The sequence below is a fragment of the Monodelphis domestica genome, chromosome 4 (genome assembly GCF_027887165.1).
Source record: "Monodelphis domestica isolate mMonDom1 chromosome 4, mMonDom1.pri, whole genome shotgun sequence".
NCBI lineage: Eukaryota > Metazoa > Chordata > Mammalia > Didelphimorphia > Didelphidae > Monodelphis > Monodelphis domestica.
Window position 1 is genome coordinate 454,190,810 of NC_077230.1, and position 20,108 is coordinate 454,210,917.

The 20,108-nt window shown below is 42.5% G+C and overlaps 1 protein-coding gene across 2 annotated transcripts; it reads left to right on the plus strand.

The window, feature by feature from the left end:
• The first annotated feature begins 1,167 nt into the window (after positions 1 to 1,167).
• Positions 1,168 to 17,563, plus strand: LOC100617932 (zinc finger protein OZF-like). 2 transcript variants are annotated; one of them, XM_056797006.1, is made up of 5 exons: positions 1,168 to 1,260; positions 2,067 to 2,189; positions 11,664 to 11,790; positions 14,835 to 14,930; positions 15,780 to 17,563. In XM_056797006.1, exons 1-5 carry the CDS (start codon positions 1,189 to 1,191, stop codon positions 17,219 to 17,221), a joined length of 1,860 nt encoding a protein of 619 aa, XP_056652984.1. In that variant the 5' UTR covers positions 1,168 to 1,188; the 3' UTR covers positions 17,222 to 17,563. The 2 variants fall into 2 exon arrangements, with proteins under 2 accessions (XP_056652984.1, XP_056652985.1); XM_056797007.1 differs by lacking the exon at positions 1,168 to 1,260 and adding an exon at positions 1,451 to 1,607.
• The last annotated feature ends 2,545 nt before the right edge of the window (positions 17,564 to 20,108 follow it).

Consider the following 20,108-nt stretch of genomic DNA (forward strand, 5'->3'; position numbering starts at 1 on the left):
CTAGAATTGGGAGTCTGAAGGCCAGAGAGGAAGCCAGAGGGAGAAAGGGTCATTCCAGAGGCCAAGGCCTTTCTGCTGGGGGAGGGCAGGGCCTGGGTGTGACTATAGAAAAGAGCTCCTCCTGAGCCCCTAGAGGAGGATGGGGAAGCCCCTGAGACTCAAGACAAAGAGGCAGAAATGGAGGCCAGGCCTCCTCTTGTTCAAAGTTACTTTATCTCCCAGCTAGGCCCTCCCGGATGCCTCCCCTGAAGGCAGGGTCAGGCAACTTCCCAAGGCCTTCCCCTTTGGGATTCTCTTTAGATCTCCCTCCCAGCTCAGCCTGGACAGGCCCAAAGCCTGGAAGAAGGAGACTCTGGAGTCCAGAGAAGGACCCTGGAGGCTCTGACATCCCCATTCCAGGTGGCAGCAGACCATCCCCAGGGCAGGCTTGTATAATCTCTCCTCCTGAGCACTTGGACCCAGAGATAGCAAAGAGGAATTTAGATCAGCAGCACTGGGGCCCTGAGGCCATTAAAGGAAGAATTGTCCAGGGAAAGATGCCCTTCCAGGGTCTTTAACTCCAAAGCCAGAGCCTGGAGGGCAGCTCCCGAGCAACCAGATTCCTCCAACTGGGGAGAGGGTTGGCCCCTCTTTTGGGAAGCCCCCCCCCGGGTCCCCTCAAAAACAGAAGGAACAGCAGGATGCTCACAAAAATCCCTGGAGGCAGGGAACCTGTGGGAGGGAGGCCTGGGCCTAGAGAGCTGCTGCCCTCTGCCTCAGTTTCCTTCTTTTTAAACAGGGGGGATCCTAGCCCCACCTCCCCAGGCCACGGGGGGGGGGGGGGGGGGGCACATGGATCCATTGAGTGATCAGCCCATCAATTAGACACCTGTGGCATGCCAGGCCGTATCCTGAGGAGGCTTCCGGCTAAAGATGGGACAGGGCGTGGCCGAAAGAGGAAATGGGGGTGAGGAGTTGAAGGCTGAAGCCCCGCACGTCCGTCCGAGGGACAATTAGTGTATAGCCCATCCCTCAACAGGGCTCTAAACACAGGGGCCCAGGGGCATGAGGACTCCATTTCCCAGAAGGCCTGTGACCTGACTTCATGCAGGCCTGGACCCTCCTTCCGTGGAGGACTACGTTTCCCAGAATTCTTGTTTTCTTATTTCTCCCTAGTCTTAGCTCCTCCCTCTCTAGTAGCCTCAAGACATGCTGGGACTCTCCTGTGGGCAGTCACAGTTCCCGGAGAGGCCACTTGCGTGGTGCTTGGACCTTTGCTGGGTGAGAGGAGGAGAGAAGGGAGTCAATGGGCAGAGGCGTCCCCAGGCTCCCTGCTCTGGAGCAGGAGACTTTCTGCTCCTTAACTCCTAGGGAGCAGGAAGACCCGGGTGGACCAGTTCCGGGTTATTGAGCCTGGGAGTGCGGGCTGAAGACTGTGCACATGTGCGACCGGAGAGGAGGGGCGGGGCGGGGCGGGACGGTGTAGTGTAGGAAAGGGATAAACACAGAAGTGGCCCTGTCAGGCCAGGGCGGCTCTCTATGAACCAGGAGCCGTGGTGGGGCTTTGCCCTCCCCCAGAGGAGAGGATAGGAGCCCCCCTCCAGCCAGGAGACTGCTGGGAGAGAGGGGTGCAGTCACGGGACGTAAGGGGGGAGGGGAGGGAGGAGCTGGGCCTGGCCCTTCCCCAAAGGAAACAGAAGGGGTCAGAATATGTCAAGGGGAGAAGCCGCCAATGTGAGCCTGGTTGGAGAGAGGGGGCATGCCTGTGCCCACATGCCTTGGGAAGGAGCTCTGTACTTGGGCACCGAAGAAATACCCACACGTCGTTCCTCCCAACCCCCATCAAATGGCCGTCTTCCCCCCTCCTCGATTCCCCAGGAACCACTCTTCCTAGGAGTCTCCCTCAACCCACCCTTTCCACCCAATGCAGTTTCTGAATTGAATGAAACCAACTATGGCTCCAGAGGGGGTGGGAAGCCGTCTTCCTGTCTAGTCTAAGTCCTTTCCAAGCCTGAGGCTCCCTGGTCCCTCCTGTTGGAGGACCCTGGGAGCTCCTCTGAGCCCTCCCCCTCTCTAATTCCCCACAGGTGTACAAAGAGGAAGTTTCCCCATCTTGGGGCTCCCACTCCCTGAAGGACCACAGTCTGACCCAAGCAGAGACCCCAGAACCAGAGGGAATGGCCCCCAGGACCCAGAGGCCCCCATCCCAGGTGAGTGCAGTCCATCCCCAGCCCTGACCAAGTTTCCCCAAGGTGGAATCCAGTAGAACTAAGACCTGTGTCTTTTCCAAGCCTCCAAGGGCACCATCACTGCTTGTCCTCAGTGTGAGCTCAAGAGTCAACCCTGGCTGCCCCCACATACACTGTGTTTCTGGAGTTTTCCAGGGCCTCAGTAGCCCCTGCTTGAATGAGCCAGGCCAGATTCTAGACTGGCACAAGTGCTGTCCTTTATTCATCTACTCTCATGTGTGACACCCTCATCAGAGGGAGATGGCCATGTGTCCCACAGTTCCAGAGAAGGGACAGTCTGTGCTACTGACCTCTAGGACCCAGGGTTTGGACAGGTCAGTCAGGCCTACCAAGGAGGCTTTGGAAGAAGTTTGAGATGAGATCAGGTTAGGGCACAGATAGGAAAAGGTGCATTTTTAGCAGAAGGAAAGGAATGGGAATTCCAAGACAAGACTAGAAGGTCTGCTGAGGTCTCCAGTAAAGCTCCTTCTTCTAGGCCAGAGGACATATTGCCTGTTTCCTTGGTCAGGGAGTGGGTCAACATTCAGGAGGCCCTTTGTTCTTTATTAGGAATAGTAAAAAAGAAGTGGGTGAGGGGTAGGGTAGGTGCTGCTGAGGACATCCTGCACCTTATTCTATCCTAACAGCCAAGGTAGAATCCAGGGCAGTCATTTATGTTCTTTTATATTTAATTGTGGTTGGACTGATAATATATTAATTAGGTGGTCACCAGGGATTTAATTTCTAAATCCCAAAATGAACTACTAAAGTAAATGTAATTTATGGTAGTTGATTTACAATATTTACAATAGAAGGAAGATATTAAGGAATGAGAGAGAGAGAGAAACTCTGGCTTTTTCTGATATCAGTTAGAATTTCTAAGCCCTAGCCAAGGGAAGAGAGTCTCAAGAAGATGGGCCTTACCTGGAGGCTTCATGCCTCCAGAAAGGCAGGGTCACTAAGTCAGTTAGAATTTCTAAGTCCCATCCCAGGGAAGAGAAAAGCAAGTCTACTAAGTCAGCCTTTCACTCACCAACGGTGACAGTCTAAAAAGAAGTCTGGGTGTCGGTCTTCCAGTCACTCTTCCATCCTTCACTCCAACCCCGGGTGACTGACTGTCTGTCCTTCAGTCTTTGGTTCCTCTATTCAAAGACCTTTTTCTTTTGTGTTGTAGCTTACAATTCTAGCTTAACTATAAAGGAAGAGCTAAGTACCTTCATTGTTATAATCAGGAGATAGCTAAATCCAATCTTCACAGTTCTCTCCACATTTCTTCTGATAGCCATTCCCTACTAGCTACAGGAGAGCCTCAGTGGTAGGTGCTGGGGAATGGGAGTGTGAAAGGTAGGATTGTGCTTCCCCAGCTCAAGGAGGAAAGGGGCTAGAAGGGGTTGGCATCAAGATGGACAGAGGGAGATGAGCTGGGCTGGCTTAGGAGGCCTGCCCCAGGTAAGAGAGCAGGCCCCCTGGATGGGAGCCAGTGAAGTGGGGGCCTGCAGGAAGAGCATCAAAGAGAACTTCTTGTTCTTGGAAGGTCAGTCAGGGATAGGGCAGCCATGTGACCTGTATGACTCCCTGGCTCTGCTCTACCTGTGAGACCCCCTGTATCTGCCCTGCCTGGTTGGTTCCTGCAGTTCATCAATGTTTATCTCCTTCATGGAAAATATTGAAGAAACAGAGAAATCTCTGGACCATCTTTCTGAGCTGAAGATCCAAACTTTAATTGTGGTAAATGAAAGCTGTAATAAATAATCACAGAGACATAGGGCTGGGTGTTTTATGGATGTTTGACAGATAATTAGCAAAGTCATTAACAGGCTGGAAGGTACAGAGGACATTAAGAAATGCACAGTGCCATTAGAACGTTTGGTCTCAAGTCCTTAGTTCAGTACAAGGTTAAGAGAAAAAAATGTACCAAATCCTCCAGAGCTCTCCAATTGCTTAGATCAGAGAAGCCTCTCTTGGCCACGATCCTCAGAGAACCTGGAGTTGGCATAAATCTTCACAGGCTCAAACAGTACCTGGATGAAGTTGTTTCCTTGGATCTCCTCAGGCCAATGATTCACTCACCATTCCCAGTGAGCCCGGCTCCTTCTGCAGGGCCTTTAGCCTCCAGAGAGGACTACATAGCTCTAGAGTTTTTATTTCTCCCACAGAAGTCTTAGATGTCATGATTTGTTTTAATATTCTGATACCCCAAACTCCATCGCTTCCAATACTGCAGCCCATGTTCTACTATTATAATGGATGTCTGCTACATGATGTAACAAAGTTAATGTCTTACATGGGCCTAACTCGTTCTAACAATTGTCATTGTGGTGACTTAGCTAAAGGATCGTATGTGATCTCATAGTTTGTGATCTGTGATATGATAGCAATGAACAATTCCCCCTTGGTCAGTACACTGTGAAGACATTCAGAGGTATGTTGATTAGAATTTCTTTATACAGAGGGTACTTTATAGAGTATGTGCAATCCAGGACAGGCATTCTCTGACCAGGATACAGAACACAGATCTATGTTCAGTAATAATCAGGTTACATTATTTTGAAGTCAGATCCACATTCTCTTCTATCAATGTCATGTTTTGATTCATGGCTTTGCCTTTGACTGATGCTTAAGTGTTTTGTAGAGAGTCTTAGCTTTCCTTTTAAAAATTTTCAAACTTTTAAAAGCATCAGATAAATACACCTGATTATGAGTTTTACATAAATGAATTTAACACTGGCAACCTTTTTTCCAGGGCACAGTGTGAACAATGTTAGGCTTCCTTTAAATGGGCATCAGCTGCTCTGAGATACCAACAGCCACTTAGAATGAGTTGACAGGGATGCTGTTGCTGTTGGTGGTCTGGAGTAGGCTGTAGAGGTTCAGGACTCAACCCCATTCCACTTACATCCTTAGATGGAATGACTTGCATTTATCTGGGAGCCCAGGTATAGAGAGCAAAGATTTCTTCTGAAAATGTCCAAAGTTATTAGAGCAGCAACCTTTACCATGGGCAGGATTGTAAAAGAGAAAACATGAGTTAAATCCTCTTGCCAGTGAAGAACTTACTCACTTGGAGCACACAAGTTGGGGTTCCTTTAACTGTCTTTAACCCAACAAAGCAGAAAGAAGAATATCTCTTTGCAGACTTGACAAAAACTTCAATTCCAACTTGGGAAGGTTCAGATTGTACAGTCACTCAAGGGGAAGTTGTTAGCAAGACAAAAGCAGGAGAAAGTTCCAAAAGAATCAAATGAAAGAGTACCAGATTTTTTTTTAATCATCACCAAAAGAAAAACCAGAAAGTTTCATCACACAAATTCCTTTTACTTAGAGAAATAAAGATAAAATATCAGGCCAGCTAAGGTGGGATTTGGCCTAAGGTATCACTATGATGTAAATCTCCTGTTTATTCTCTCAGCTTGTAAACACAAGAAATGAGTGTACAGAGAGAGTAATCCAGAAAGCAAAGGTCATACAATGGCAATTGACAACATTAATCAACATCAGCAATTTAGTAGTCCCTCCTCTGTCAAGAAACTCCATCTCAGATGTCCTAGGTCAGTGATGGTGAACCTATGGCACCAGTGCCAAAGATGGCATGCAGAGCACTCTCTGTGGGCACTTGGCCACCCCTGACCCCTTCACAGAGTTCATTACTAGAAAGGCAGAGGGAATCAGGTGGAGCTGCTCCCTTCTCCCCTGTGCCTGGCGACATTTTTTCCTATCACCCACCCAACAGCCCAGTGGGAGTGCACAGTGGGTAAGGTGGGTGGCTCACAGGTGGCAAAGCTGGAGGGGAGTGGAGTGCTCAGGCCACTCCCTTCCCCTTATCTACATTCCTCATTTCAGCTGCCCCTCTGCCCAGTAGCCCAGTGGGAATGCTTCCTCCCTCCCCTGTGTGGGATAAAAAGGTGGAGCATGACACTCCATCTCTAAAAGGTTTGTCATCACTGTCCCAGGTCCATGGTAGCAAAACTATGGCATATGTGCCAGAGAGGGTCCTTTCTGTGGGCACGTGCACCTGCCTTTGCCCCAGCACAGAGTTTGTTACTAATATAATGGAGTTGTGGGCCTTTAGCCATTCCTGGGAGGGCTTTTCAAAGAATTCTGCCTAGGATTTTAACTTATTACTGACTTAATCACTTTAAGTGAAGTATTTGACCAAAACACTTGTCTCCTGTCTCAAAACTTTTATTACAGGCTTCTCAGCTCAGTAGCCTAGATTTCTTTAAGGTTTCCTTCCTGTTCCATAAGACGCTTACTTAGAAATTTATATACAATATATTTCTAACAGTACTGTATCATAAAGCTAGCTTATCTTATTAAAAAATTTGAAAGCATTTAAATAAAATATGTGTGTGTGTGTGTGTGTGTGTGTAGCCAGTTGTTAAGGTAATTTGACTCTAATTTCTATATTATCAAAATCTAAATCCCTACACAAATTTTCTCTTCTGAGAAGGAATAGAAAGCACCTAGGTAGAGACAAAGCCCATCCAACTCTAGTGGAGACACAAGACCACCCCTTTGGGCCTCTTTCTATGACCCTGCACATGGCTCACTAGAAATTATAACAAACAGGTACTAACAACAATATACACTGACAAGACAAGATGACACAAAATAGCCCATGAGAAAAATCAACCCTTAAGAGATGACATACCTCAGCTCAAAGTGGGATCTTTAATGAGGATTTTAAAAAGTCTCCCCAAAAGGAAAGCTGCTGAGCATCCCCAGAACTTTTTTTTAAGGGATCTCAATTCTGAATCTTTTCTTTAATTCCCTCAAATTGACAAAACTATAAAAATAAGAAATGCCTGAGCCATAATTCTGAGCTCAAGTATAATAACCTTTTTAGGCCACAGTGTTTTATAGAGCTTATTATAGTTGGCACAAATCTTCAAAGGATCAAACGATACCTGAACATACCATGCTTGTTTTGATCTCTTCAGTCCAGCTGAAGACTCACCTTTTCTAATGAACCCAGAACTCCTGAATGGTTTTTAGCTTCACTAGGTAGCTATACAGACCTAAAGCTTTTATTTCAACAGAATTCTTCAATATCATTAATTGCTATAATATTCTGTTATACTTGATATCTTGTACACAATTAGTGGAATAACTGGGTCTAACTTTTTTTTTAAACCCTTACCTTCCATCTTAGAATTAATACTGTGTATTAGTTCTAAGGCAGAAGAGTGGTAAGGGCTAGGCAATGAGGGTTAAGTGACTTGCCCAGAGTCATACAGCTAGGAAGTGTCTGAGGCCAGATTTGAACCCAGGACCTCCCATCTCTGGGTCTAGCTCTCAATCCACTAAGCCACCCAGCTGCCCCCTTTTTGAATGTTATTTATTTTTTTTAATGGATCTAACTTTCAAAAATTATAATTGCAGTTACTTATCTAAAGGATTATACGTGATCACTTGTTTCATGATCAATAATATAAAGGCAATAAAACAATTTTTCTTTCAATATGTATAAGATAAATTGTAGTAAATCAAACACAGAAGGTGGGTCAGTAAAGATTTCTTGCAGAAAATGAGATTTTTGTCTATACCTGAAGGAATTCAGTACACTGAGAAGGCAGAGACTAGTTGGGATAGTAGTGAAGGCTGGGGAAGGAGGCAGAGGAGCCCTGGAAAATGCAAGGTCAGTAGATAGAGAGTTTCATCTGAGGAACAAGAGTCCAGTGTCACTATTCTTAAAGAGTATGGAAGGAAATAAAAAGAGTGGGAGAGAGAGTAGGGGTAACCTGGGTAACCAGCCTTTTAGGGGGCTGCCCAGGTGGAATATCAAGCCCTAGGATGATGTAGATGGCTGGTAGGTGTCTGGACTGAAGAGGGGTCATTCTGGTAGTAGTGGCATTCCAGATAATAGAGGGCAGAGTTTGGGATGGAGAGGCAGGCAGGGTCCTGAGGTCCTGACCTTGTGTGCCATTGGAGGACAGCTGTGATCTTGGGACTTCAGAGACAGGACTGGTGAGGCAGTGGGAATTACAAGGACCAACCCAGAGTAGATGAGTTCAAAACAAGAAGTTGTCTTTTTTCCTTTCAATTGATATCTCATCACATTCTTCCTTTTGAGCCCAGATTTCTCTGCTTTCCTTTGGGATTGAAATCTTTCTGCCTTCTGGTTCTAAATATATCTGAATGAGGACCTTTTTGTTGCCCCTGCTAGTGGTGGTGGCCGCTGTATCCACTGGGCTTCCTCTTTCCTGTCTAAACTCTTTGAATGCCCTTCAGATAGGTCAGGAGCAATTATCCCTCCAAGACCTGGCTCCAGGGGCTGCTCTCTGCCCCTGCTACTGTTGTGGAAGAATTTTATTGCATGAGAGAGAATGCTGGTTCAGGCCCGAAGAATTGCAGCTCAGACCCATTCCTCTCAAGACATGAAGGTGTCTACATAGTGTAGCCATAGGGTTGGAAAAAGCTATTGGCAAGGGAGTGGAATAGCCCCTGGATGGGTGCAGAGGATAGTGGAATGGCCCCTGTAGGGTTTCAGGTTTGTAAAAGATAATTTTAGCTTTGTGATTTGAAATCTAAATAATTGGTTGCCAGGGAAAATTCCCAAATAATAAAATACCCAAGTCAGCTGGGAATTATGGTGATTTTAATTAATATAGAGAGAAGGAGTTAAGGAAAAGAGAGAGAGAGAGAGAAAGAATTAAACTACTCTGGCTCAGGCTGAGCCAGGCAGTAGTTAAAGGCCTTGGCCAAAGTGGCCTCCCTGAGCCTAAGGGAAAGGGAGTCAGTCTTATCACTCGCCATGAGACCGTCTCTCCAGGAAGCTGTCTGAGGGGGATCCTCCAGGTTGAGTTCCAGTCCTGACGTTACTGAACTCCGAATCCAATTGCACTCCAAACTGAATTTAATTGCCTGGACTGACTTTTTTAGCCTCCTTTTAAAGAAATTTTCTCTTATGTCACCTCCCCTAAATTTTCACATCTACCAATCACAGTAGACGCTTTTTCCAAGACTGCCTATTCTTTAGTTCTCACCTTCTCTGGTTAGATTATATCTTCTGAGGTACTTCACACTTCTTTGTTAAGCTTACCATTTGTGAGTTACTTGACCTTTTTGTGATTAATTTAACCTTTATAGTTACTTAACACCTTTTTTGTATTAAGACACTAAAAATAGACTTAGCTTAAGTTTTAGCTTCTCTATAAGGTATGAGTTAAGTACCTTCATTGTTCAATCAGGAGTTTACAACTTTATCTTCCCCTAGAGTATGTCTAATTAGGGTGGAGTAATTTTAAAATTCACAAGTTTCTAGATTGAGGGTCTGGGGAATTGTGTCCTCCCATGCTTGAAAACTCTCAACCTTTCTACAGACCATTCTTCCCCTGGGTGTCCCAGGGACATTCCAGGCTGAAAAGCAGGGAATGGGTCAAGGAGTGAAATAGAAGAACATCTAATACCAGGTGTAGCCTGGGTTTTCCATGGAGCAATATGGAAAAGGAGAAGAGTTCTGCCAAGTAGCCTGTTAATGTTACATCCGGCCACTGACTTGTCAGTTATTACTCAGCCTGCCTCTTAACTTCTCCTTTTGACCCTTGTCCTCCAGGTTTCCATAGTTGCAGGACTAGGCTTAGATTTTTTGTTTTCCATAAAATGTTTTTGAAAATGTTGAATTGTATTATTTTTCTAGAATAAAATATCTCTTTAGCCTGACCAAAGTTAAAACAACAGATTTAGTGTCCCTTCCCCCCAATTTTATGAAACTAGAGGGCAACCTCCCTTTTTTTAAACTGAAAGAATTAAGGGTGATCCTTTTCTTATTTAGGATATTTTCCCATGGTTACATGATTCATGTTCTTTCCCTCCCCCCTCCCAGAGCTCACAAGCAATTCCACTGTGTTTTACATGTATCATTGTTCAAAACCTATTTTCATATTATTTTATAATATTTCATATTATTATTAATTATATTATTAATATTTGCAATAGAATGCAATAGAGTTACCTTTAAAGCCAAAACCCCAATCATATCCCCCAATCATGTGATCAATCATATGTTACAGTTCTTTCTCTGAATGTGGATAGTGTATTGCTGCTAGTAGAGAAGGCCATTACATTCGATTGTGCCACAGTGTATCAGTCTCTGATATTCTGGTTCTGCTCCTTTTGCTCTGCATCAATTCCTGGAGGTTTTTCGAGTTCACATGGAATTCCTCCAGTTCATCATTCCTTACAGCACAGTAGTATTCCTTCACCAAGACATGGTGATCCTTGACCCATTTTGAGAGTGTGCTAGGCCAGCCCACAAGGCTGGGGAAAGCATAGACTGATACATTACCTGTATAGACAAGGACCCACTTCTTCTGTGATGTAGTAATGTGGGAAGAGTTGAGGTCTCCTCAGTGCTTATTTCTGAATCTAAGATGTCAGAGGATGTCTAGGGAAGGGACTAAGTGGTGAGCTCACCAGGGAAATATAGATAAAGAAAGTGAGAGAGAGAGAGAGAGAGATAAGGACATTAGACAGAGAGAGAGAAACATACACAAAAGACCTCTGCTAGAGGAGAGAATTATCTTTCTTTTAAATTGTAGAGAGTCAACTGACCACATTATATTAACAGTCAAATAATAAGTTAATTTAACATGAAGAAATTCTTCCTCTCAAGCAATCCTGTTATTATACGGTCAATGTCTTAAGAATTAGCTCAATCCCCAACTCCAGTTAATAACATTTTATATTTTTTTAAAATGAACACCCCTTCCTTTCCTCATCATAATTATTCTTTGTTCTGTGTAACTAAGTATAAAATTTTTGAATATGTTCTAGTCACAAATGACATTCATCATATAGCAATGACAGGATGTTTTGATTACAGCACATCATACCCAATGTTTTGCCATATTCTCAATGTAACACCGAACTGCTCTTATTCACTTAGCTAGAATCAGTCTGATCCCATATGATTCTATGGAATGTTCTTTATGCTTTCATCTAAATAAGAGTATTTTAGCCTTTTAGGAAATTAAATGGAGAATTCCTTTTTCTGTTTTCTCCTCATTAATCACGGTAATATTTTTCTCTTCAAATACATGTGACGTGGTACCTTCTCAAAAACTTCAAAATATGTTTTTACCAGATCAATTCTGCCACTTGTGATGAGGAGGGATTTCAGATCACCTGCTCTCTTTCTCCTCCACAGAATCTCCTACCTCCCTCAGAGAGCACATACCCTCTTCTTGATTCCATAGGGAAAAGCATTTCAGAGTAAGACATTTTGCCATGTTTTTACTCTTCCAACATGATTCTCACTTCAGATACAAAATGCCTTTGAATATGTTCCATTAAGCTCTCTCTGAATGACTGGTCTCCGGTGCTGGCTCTGACACTTCAGGGTGAGGAGTTTGGGGTAAATCCCTTGTGCCTAGTTTCCTCCAGTCAGTTGATGGTGGAGATTCTAGATGAATTCTGAAGGTTCAGCTCTAAATCTTGTGACTGTTGTTGGTTTAGGGGTCAATAACATTCAAGGATGTGGCTGTGAACTTCACCCAAGAGGAGTGGTGCCTGTTGGATCATTCTCAGAAAGAACTGTATAGGGAGGTCATGCTGGAGAATGTGCAGAATCTACTCTCTATGGGTAAGAACCATTTCCTCTCTTAATTCTGAATCTATCATAAAGGGAGTGTCTTCATTCCATACCAAATGTATAAGATTTTAAGCCTTTGTTAGTGATTTAAAAAGCCAAAGTGCTGATCTCTACACAGGGTTCTCCTGTCTATTTTTCATTAAAAAGTCTTTGAATTCTGTGATGGGAAGCTGGGACTTTCCTTTCTTGGTCCTGAAATAGTCTCTCTTCTGTTTTAGGTAGGCTCAGGTGAAAACTTAAACCAGTGTTACAGATTTACATTCCTGTAGCTAATCTCAGAATTCATCTAGTTCAGCCTCTAATTAGACCTGAATTTTGTGTGTAAATTCTTTGTTAATACCCAGACAGATTTTCCTTGAAGGTAGTTATTGAAGGGAACCTTCTACCTGCCGAGGCAGCCCCTTCCCATTTGGAAGGATTTCTTGTTAAGAAGTATTAAATGGGGGAGGCGGAGTCAGGAAGGAGTCAGGAAGGCATAGCAGAATCAAAAGCTGGAACTGCTCTGAGAATTTCAAACAAACCTTTAAACAGTGCTTCCAAATGACTAGTGTCACAGAATGAACATGGGTTAGAGTGAGATGACTCTCCTGAGGAAAATAACTTGAAAGGTCAAACAGCGTCTCTTTCTGGGGATAAGGGAGAATTGGAAGTAAAACTAGCCCAGAGGAGTGTAGACAATCTACCCCACATACCTCCATCTACTGCACCAGGTCCTAAATCTAGGCAGAAGCCAATTTCAAGACCCAGGATACTTCATAAGTCTACATTAATGCATCCCATGCACAACCCTTGAAATCCAAATGCCTGGCACAAAGGCCCCAGTCACTTGACCAGTTCAAGCTTGTGGTGAATCCCCTAGCTTCAGGGCAAAGTAGCTCCCAGTTCTCTGAGCCCTGCAAGCCATTAGCAGTCCCTAGAGGAGACTAAACCAGTAGCTTTTGAAGCACGCAGCCCACAGACCATGATACCAACTTCTTAGCATAGTAGTTAGAAGTAGTATACATAGACAGAGGGTGTGGTACCAAACTTTTGGGGGGGGGGAGAGAGAGAGAGAGAGAGAGAGAGAGAGAGAGAGAGAGAGAGAGAGAGAGAGAGAGAGAGAGAGAGAGAGAGAGAGAGAGAGAGAGAGAGAGAGAGAGAGAGAGAGAGAGAGAGAGAGAGAGAGAGAGAGAGAGAGAGAATGAATTGTGAAGTGATCCATCTATTCTAGAGGGCAATTTGAAACTATGGCCAAAGCACAATGAAACAAAACATACCTTCACAAAACATACCTTTTGATCCAGTTACACCACTACTAGGTCTGTACCCCAAAGAGATCAGAAAGAGAGGGGAAAGGACTTACTTGTCGGAAAATGTAACTGCTCTTTTGGTGGTAGCAAAGAATTGGAAATTGAAGGGATGTCTATCAGCTGACTAATGGCTGAACAAATTATGATATATGATGGTGATGGAATATTATTGTGCTATAAGAAATGATGAACAAAATTATTTCAGAAAGAGCTGGGAAGACCTAAATGAACTGATACACATGAAATAAGCAGAACCAGGAGAACATTCTACATAGTAACAATAATATTGTAGAGTGATCAACTGTGATAGCAGTCTTAGCAATACAGTGATCCAGTACAATTCTGATGGATTTATGACCAAGAATGCTATCCACCCCCAGAGAAAGAACTGTTGGAATGCAGATGAAAGCAAACAATTTTTCACTTGTTTATTTGGGTTTTTGTTTTGAGGTTGTGGCTTTATATGATTATTCACTTACAAAAATAAACAATATGGAAATAAAATTTAAAAATAAGTATAAAACTAGCTCACAGCCCCTAATTATATCTAGTATAGCAAGTTTATCCTTATTCCTTCTTCTTTCTTCCCTCAAATTCCTGGCCAGATGATATGTAATGGAAAGGATTAAGCATAAGCATTTTCAAATAACTGCTCTATATCCTCTACTGGGTAAATAAGTTCATGATTATCTTTAATTTCACAACATCCTGTAATGGAGGAAATGGAAATACAAGATGGATCAGCAGAAAAAGCAAGAGGCTTGGAACTTTGGGAACTGCCAGTCAACTGAGATGGAGTCACAGTTCCATGGAATCTTGAAGGGAGCAGTTAAGCAGTTTGAGCTGTTTTGAACCTCACTTCTCTGGCTGTTTTTAAGGGAAGGTGGAAAACAAACTCTCTTTGGTCATTACATATTCATGAGACTGAGTGCTGAGAAGACTTTTGGGTTTAGCTCAAAAGAAACCTGTCAGCCTCTTTGCTGTCAATATCTCTCTTTAGGGAAACTAACTTTGTTTCTTAAATTCAAATTTATATCTCAAATCTTCAATCAACAGGGATAATTTATAAGATTAGGGGAATCTATTTTCCTCTCACTCCTTCCCCTCCTTACCTCCTCTACCTAAAAGAATAATATCCCTCTTAGTTAAAGATTTGATTGTGAGATTTAGTTATTAGGGGAAATCTTTAAGTTTACTGTTTCTGAGAAGAACACTGCAAGATCGTTGAAAAGGGAACAGGAAGTAGGGTAACGGGAGGTGCTCAAGATCCAGTCTTCCCTTAGTTTATTTTCTGGTTTTAAGGCTCTAACACTTCCCTGTTACCATAATTCCCCTAATAGTGGTATCTATTATAATCCCTATGAGTGTAATATTCTGTCCTCAATTCATAGTTGAGGCAACTGAGGCAAAGAGAGGATAAATAACTTTCTCAGATGCACCCACTTGCCATATCTCTGAGGCCAGATTAAATTTGTTTTTCTGACTCCAAGTTCTGACCTCTTACTCCTTCACCCTTTATTTTTTAGATAATGGAGGTTATGGAATGTGCCTATCTTTCTATTACAAGAGGTAAATAAAGATGGAATTTTCTGATCGCAAATGGGTTCCATGATCTCTGCCCTCCTGCAAATGCCCCAACAGTGAATACCACTGAAACCATTCTATAGGCCTTGTTTGCATGCCCCATTTCCATTAAGACCATATTTTTTTTTCTCTCCTGATTTCTTCCTTCTTTCTTATGCCCAGAGCTTCCAGTTCATAGAGAAGATTTTATCTCCTGTTTTCAGCAAAAGGAATCACTATGGCTACTAGAGCATAAAGGCCCAAAGAGCTCCTGTCCAGGTGAGTGAGATGAAAGCAGGTTTATAAGGTCTGTTATCCCAAAAGACTCTTATCTGTTATAGTAAAGGGAGTGCTAGACTTGAGGTCTGGCAGACCAATACAGAATCATGCTGTTTGTTTCCTGAGAGATGGATGATGGACTCGATATAGAGTATGAGATATAATGTGTGGTAGATCATAAGATAAGATGAATATTTAGTATATCTGCACTAAATGGCATAGTATCTTTGTATCTGTAGACAAAAGAAGAAAACATCTATTTCACTTTGAAAATAACTCTGAGACTTAAAAGAAGTGAAGTTTTTTCTCAGCTTAGCATATAAAATTTACCAAGAATGACCATGTGATAGTGCATCCAAGATGATGAGAACAGAATATCTGGAAAGTTACCTGAGGTCAACAAAATAAGAATAACCAACAAGTGACTTTTAAAGGAAAGATAGAAAGGGCAATGGAGAAAGTCTGTCCAATACTGTGGGCAAAGCGTGCTCAGGCATAGGGCTTGAGTTGTAGTCTAGCTGTAGGGAAGTTGTTCAGGTCACTTGTTCTTTCTTTACTCATGACATGAATTGCAAAGTATGATGAGAATCTTGGGCCTGTCTGTGTCACAGATCCATTGTGAAATTTCATTGTTATTGTATGTGAAAATATTTCTAAAATCATCCATCTTACAGTTATGACCAAATGGTGTATCCAAAGACTGGTCCTGCTTGTTTATGTTTGAAAACTCCTTTTGGCTTGGGTAAAAAGAATAAAAATCAGTTTACTATCTGCCATCAGAGAGAATTTATATTTTCCTGTGTGTGTCCTCCTTCCTTCTGTGTTTATAACATTATTTGTTTTCTTCAGAGGCAGAAGCTAATTTTGAAGTGAAGGAGATGTCTGCAAAGCTGAGCCTTTTTGTGGAAGGATTTGGCCCCCAAAGATACATGAATGAGGATCCCTGTTACTTTATTTTGAGAGAAATGTATGACTCTAATATCAAGGTAAATAAAAATCCAAAAAGTGACTGTGAATGCGAAGAACCTGCAGAGAAATTCAGCCAATATTCAGTCCTAAATCGGTATATAAAATTGAACTCAAGAAATGACTGTTGGCAGGATAGTGAATACAGCAAATGCTTTCCTGAAGAAGTAGGATTTATTCAGTCACCTAAGAAACCTGAAATGCCCACATATCAAGGTAACCCAGGGGGAATGGCCTTTGGTTGGAGTTTAGGCCTCATTAGATATCCAAAAAGTAAATGTGTAGAAGTGCTCTCTGTGAGTAATAAAGGTGGGAAACCTTTCAGTCAGAACTCTGAGCTTGGTTCACATCAAATAGTCCACACTGGAGAGAAACCTTATGAATGTAAACACTGTGGAAAGGCTTTCACAGTGATGGGCTCTCTTGCCAGACATCAAATAATCCACACTGGAGAGAAACCTTATGAATGTAAACACTGTGGAAAGGCTTTTATATGGAGGGGTGATCTTGATAAACATCAGAGAATCCACACTGGAGAGAAACCATATGAGTGTACACAATGTGGAAAGACTTTCACAGAGAGGAGCAATCTTGCTAAACATCAGAGATTCCATACTGGAAAGAAACCTTATGAATGTAAACACTGTGGAAAGGCTTTTATATGGAGGGGTGATCTTGATAAACATCAGAGAATCCACACTGGAGAGAAACCTTATGAATGTACACAATGTGGAAAGGCTTTCACAGAAAGGAGCAATCTTGCTAAACATCAAAGATTCCACACTGGAGAGAAACCTTATGAATGTAAACAGTGTGGAAAGGCTTTTACAGTGAAGAACAATCTTGCTGAACATCAGAGAATCCACACTGGAGAGAAACCTTATGAATGTACACAATGTGGAAAGGCTTTTACACGGAGGGGTGATCTTGCTTTACATCAGAGAATCCACACTGGTGAGAAACCTTATGAATGTAAACAGTGTGGAAAGACTTTCACACGGAGGGGCCCTCTTACTGAACATCAAAGAATCCACACTGGAGAGAAACCTTATGAATGTAAACAATGTGGAAAGGCTTTCATACGAAGGGGTAATCTTGATAAACATCAGACAATCCACAGTGGAGAGAAACCTTATGAATGTAAACAATGTGGAAAGGCTTTCACACGGAAGGACCATCTTGCTGTACATCAGAGAATCCACACTGGAGAGAAACCTTATGAATTTAAACAGTGTGGAAAGGCTTTCACACACAGGGACAATCTTGCTGTATATCAGACAATCCACACTGGAGAGAAACCTTATGAATGTAATCAGTGTAGATAGGCTTTCACATGGAGGGGCAATCTTAGAGCATCCACATTGGAGAGAAACTTTTATCAATGTAATCAATTTGGATAGGCTTTCACATAAAGTTCCACAGTTGCTTCATGTCAGAAAATTCCCACTGGAGAGAAACTTCATGAGTAAGACTGAATTTATTGTTGCCACTCTTAGCTTATTCAACATAAGAGGATCTACACTAGAAAGAAACTTTAGGAATATGGTCAATGTGGTAAGACCTTTAGGCAACAATCGTCTCTTATTCCCAAGCAAGAATTCCTTTTGGATAGAAGGCTTATTGCTATCATTTTAATAACTAAATTAAACTACAGTCCTTAATTTCCATAGAGTTTATTAGTATTTACTTGAATAAGGCAGGCAGATTGAGAAAAATCCTATTCTAAACTAGCCACAGGCTCCCTTAGCCACCTTCCTTTCACCACTTGCCCAAGAGAATATAGAGAGCCCCACTATCTGGAACCCCCTCTATTATTTTCTCCCTTTCTACCCGGATGGATTTCCCCCTCATTTCTGGATCAAGCTTCTAAGTCACTGTCCCATGACCCATGCTGAAATGCACTGACATGACATAGGGCTAGCAGTACTGGGACACAGGTCCAGCACATGATCCTGGGAGGGGGTTCCCTTAACATAATCTTACCTTTGATTCTTTGGGAGACCAGCATGTTAAAATCTCATTTGGGGTTTCTGGAAGATTAACATGTCAGGTCTCCCCAATGAATCATTCCATATTTGTAGCTTCTCTTACTAGAAGTATATAAAATATTGCACTTTACATAAAGGGAATTGCAACAATTTGGGGATAAAAAGGAAGGAAAAAGAAAAAGGAGGAAGCAAACAAAAAATAATTGATTGTATAATATATGACCAGAAAGGTCTCACACACACACACACACACACACACATACACACACACACACACACACACACATACACATTGGGGAACTGGAGAGAGGATGAGAGAACTGAAGAAATGGAGAGAGGGAAGAGATTGATCCTCCCCTTTCTTCCCCTTGGGGAAGATAGCACAATTTGTCTTCTAGAGGGACAGAATATGTCTCCTCAGAGATTGGGTTTGGGAGATAGAGGTTAAGGACTGGAGGAGAAAGTCTTAGAGAAATGACCCACTGCCTCCCTTCTTGATCTCAGCTGTTTGCTGAGAGGCAGGTAAATTTCCTGCCTCTAGATCCTCCCAGTATCCCAACTTCTCTCTTTCCCTTTGAGATTTAGTTCACTCCTCAGCCCTGGTCTAGAACTAGTTCTTCCTTTTGGGGAGCAGTATGATTCTCCCCAAATCTTCAGTCTCCTTTGATATCAGCAAGCAGGCAGACCTGACCTAAATAGCAACACTTTATTCTTGAGAACACACAGGGCAGGGAGAGTGAGGGTGTTGGATGAGGAAAGTGAGAGATAGGAATCCCTACAGATTAGCAACTGATCTGCCCCCCAAATCCTGAGGGGTTCAGGCTGTCTGCCTGACCCTCCTTTGGTCAGTGTTGGGTTTCTCTTTCCTCCTAAGGCAATATGACTATGAGTTGAAGTTCAGGACAATTTGGGGGAAGAGAGATCTCAGTAGATAGCTTCCTATAAAGTCTCAGTCTATTTTTGTCTTCAGCTTGAACCAGAGAGTTTTAGGGGTTCACTGGAAGGTAGTCAGTGTCCAGAAGGATCCTCCATCTCAGAGGTCCTCCTCTCGGACCATCGACTGGCAGAGTAAGTTGGCAGTTTTGAATTCTCCCCATTCATCTGTTCCTTCCTGGAATCTTGAATCTTCCTTGACCTTCCCTCACTTGAGCTGTTCCTTTGCATTGCTGGATATGATTTTTTTCTCTTTTTATAACTTTTCTCTTATAATTGGCACATTGACAAGCGAAAGAAAGGTGGCTGAGGGAGCCATGTAGAGAGCATTCACATAGCCAGTTAGAATTAGATTTCTTTTCTCTCTACTTCTCTTATTATTAAGAACCTGAGTTTAATTTAATTGCACATGAATGAAGAAAAGCATTAAAGTGGAGAGTCTAGAGCTTGTTCAGTACGAGAAAATGTCTTTTGAACAGACAAGTTCCAAACTGACTCCCTGTAGGAGAACTTTCAGCCAGAGATCATCTCTTATTTCATATCAGAGGCTTCATAGTGCAGAAAAACCTAACAAATGTGCTCAAGTTGTACATGTTTTCCTCAGGAGGAGGGTGATTATTATTTAGAGAAGTGCAAATTAAGTCTGAGGGACCACCACACTTCTATTAGATTGACTATTATGACAAAAGGAACATAACAAGAGTTAGAGGAGATGTGTGAAAAACGAGATACTAATGAACTGTTGGGGAAGTTGTGGAAATGATTCAACCATTCTAGAGAGCAGTTTTGAACTATGTCCAAAGGACATTAAACAGAAAGGAAAAGGATCTATCTATTAGTATTTTTTTAAAAATAAACCACTTAAAGCTGCTCTTTTTGGTGTGACAAAATAATTGGGAAGTAAGAGGAAACTCATAAATTGGGGAATGGCTGGGTAAATTATGGCACATGATTGTAATGGAATACTGTTGCTTTATAATGCATGAGGAGGAGGAGCTCAGAAAAACCTGGAAAGATGAGAACTGATGGAGACTGAAATTAGTGGAACCAGGAGAACATTGCACATTGCGACAGCAATATTGTATGCAGAAATGTGAATTGAGCTATTCTCAACAATACAGTGGGCCAAAATAATCACAAAAGACTCATAATAAAAAAGATTTCATCTGTTTTCAGAGAAAGAACCGATGGAGTCTGAATCCAGACCAAAGAAAAAAATTTTGACTTAAAAATTTTTTTGTTTTGTTTAAGTTCCACAGAAGGATCAATTTGGGATAATGTTTTATAGGAT

Bases quoted from the DNA above. Each gene is read 5' to 3' on its own strand.
- LOC100617932 (XM_056797006.1), top strand. From the start codon at position 1,189: ATGCTGGGACTCTCCTGTGGGCAGTCACAGTTCCCGGAGAGGCCACTT. The intron at 11,791-14,834 runs GTAAGAACCATT...TCTTATGCCCAG, and splicing joins GCAGAATCTACTCTCTATGG to AGCTTCCAGTTCATAGAGAA. The intron at 14,931-15,779 runs GTGAGTGAGATG...TGTTTTCTTCAG, and splicing joins CCCAAAGAGCTCCTGTCCAG to AGGCAGAAGCTAATTTTGAA.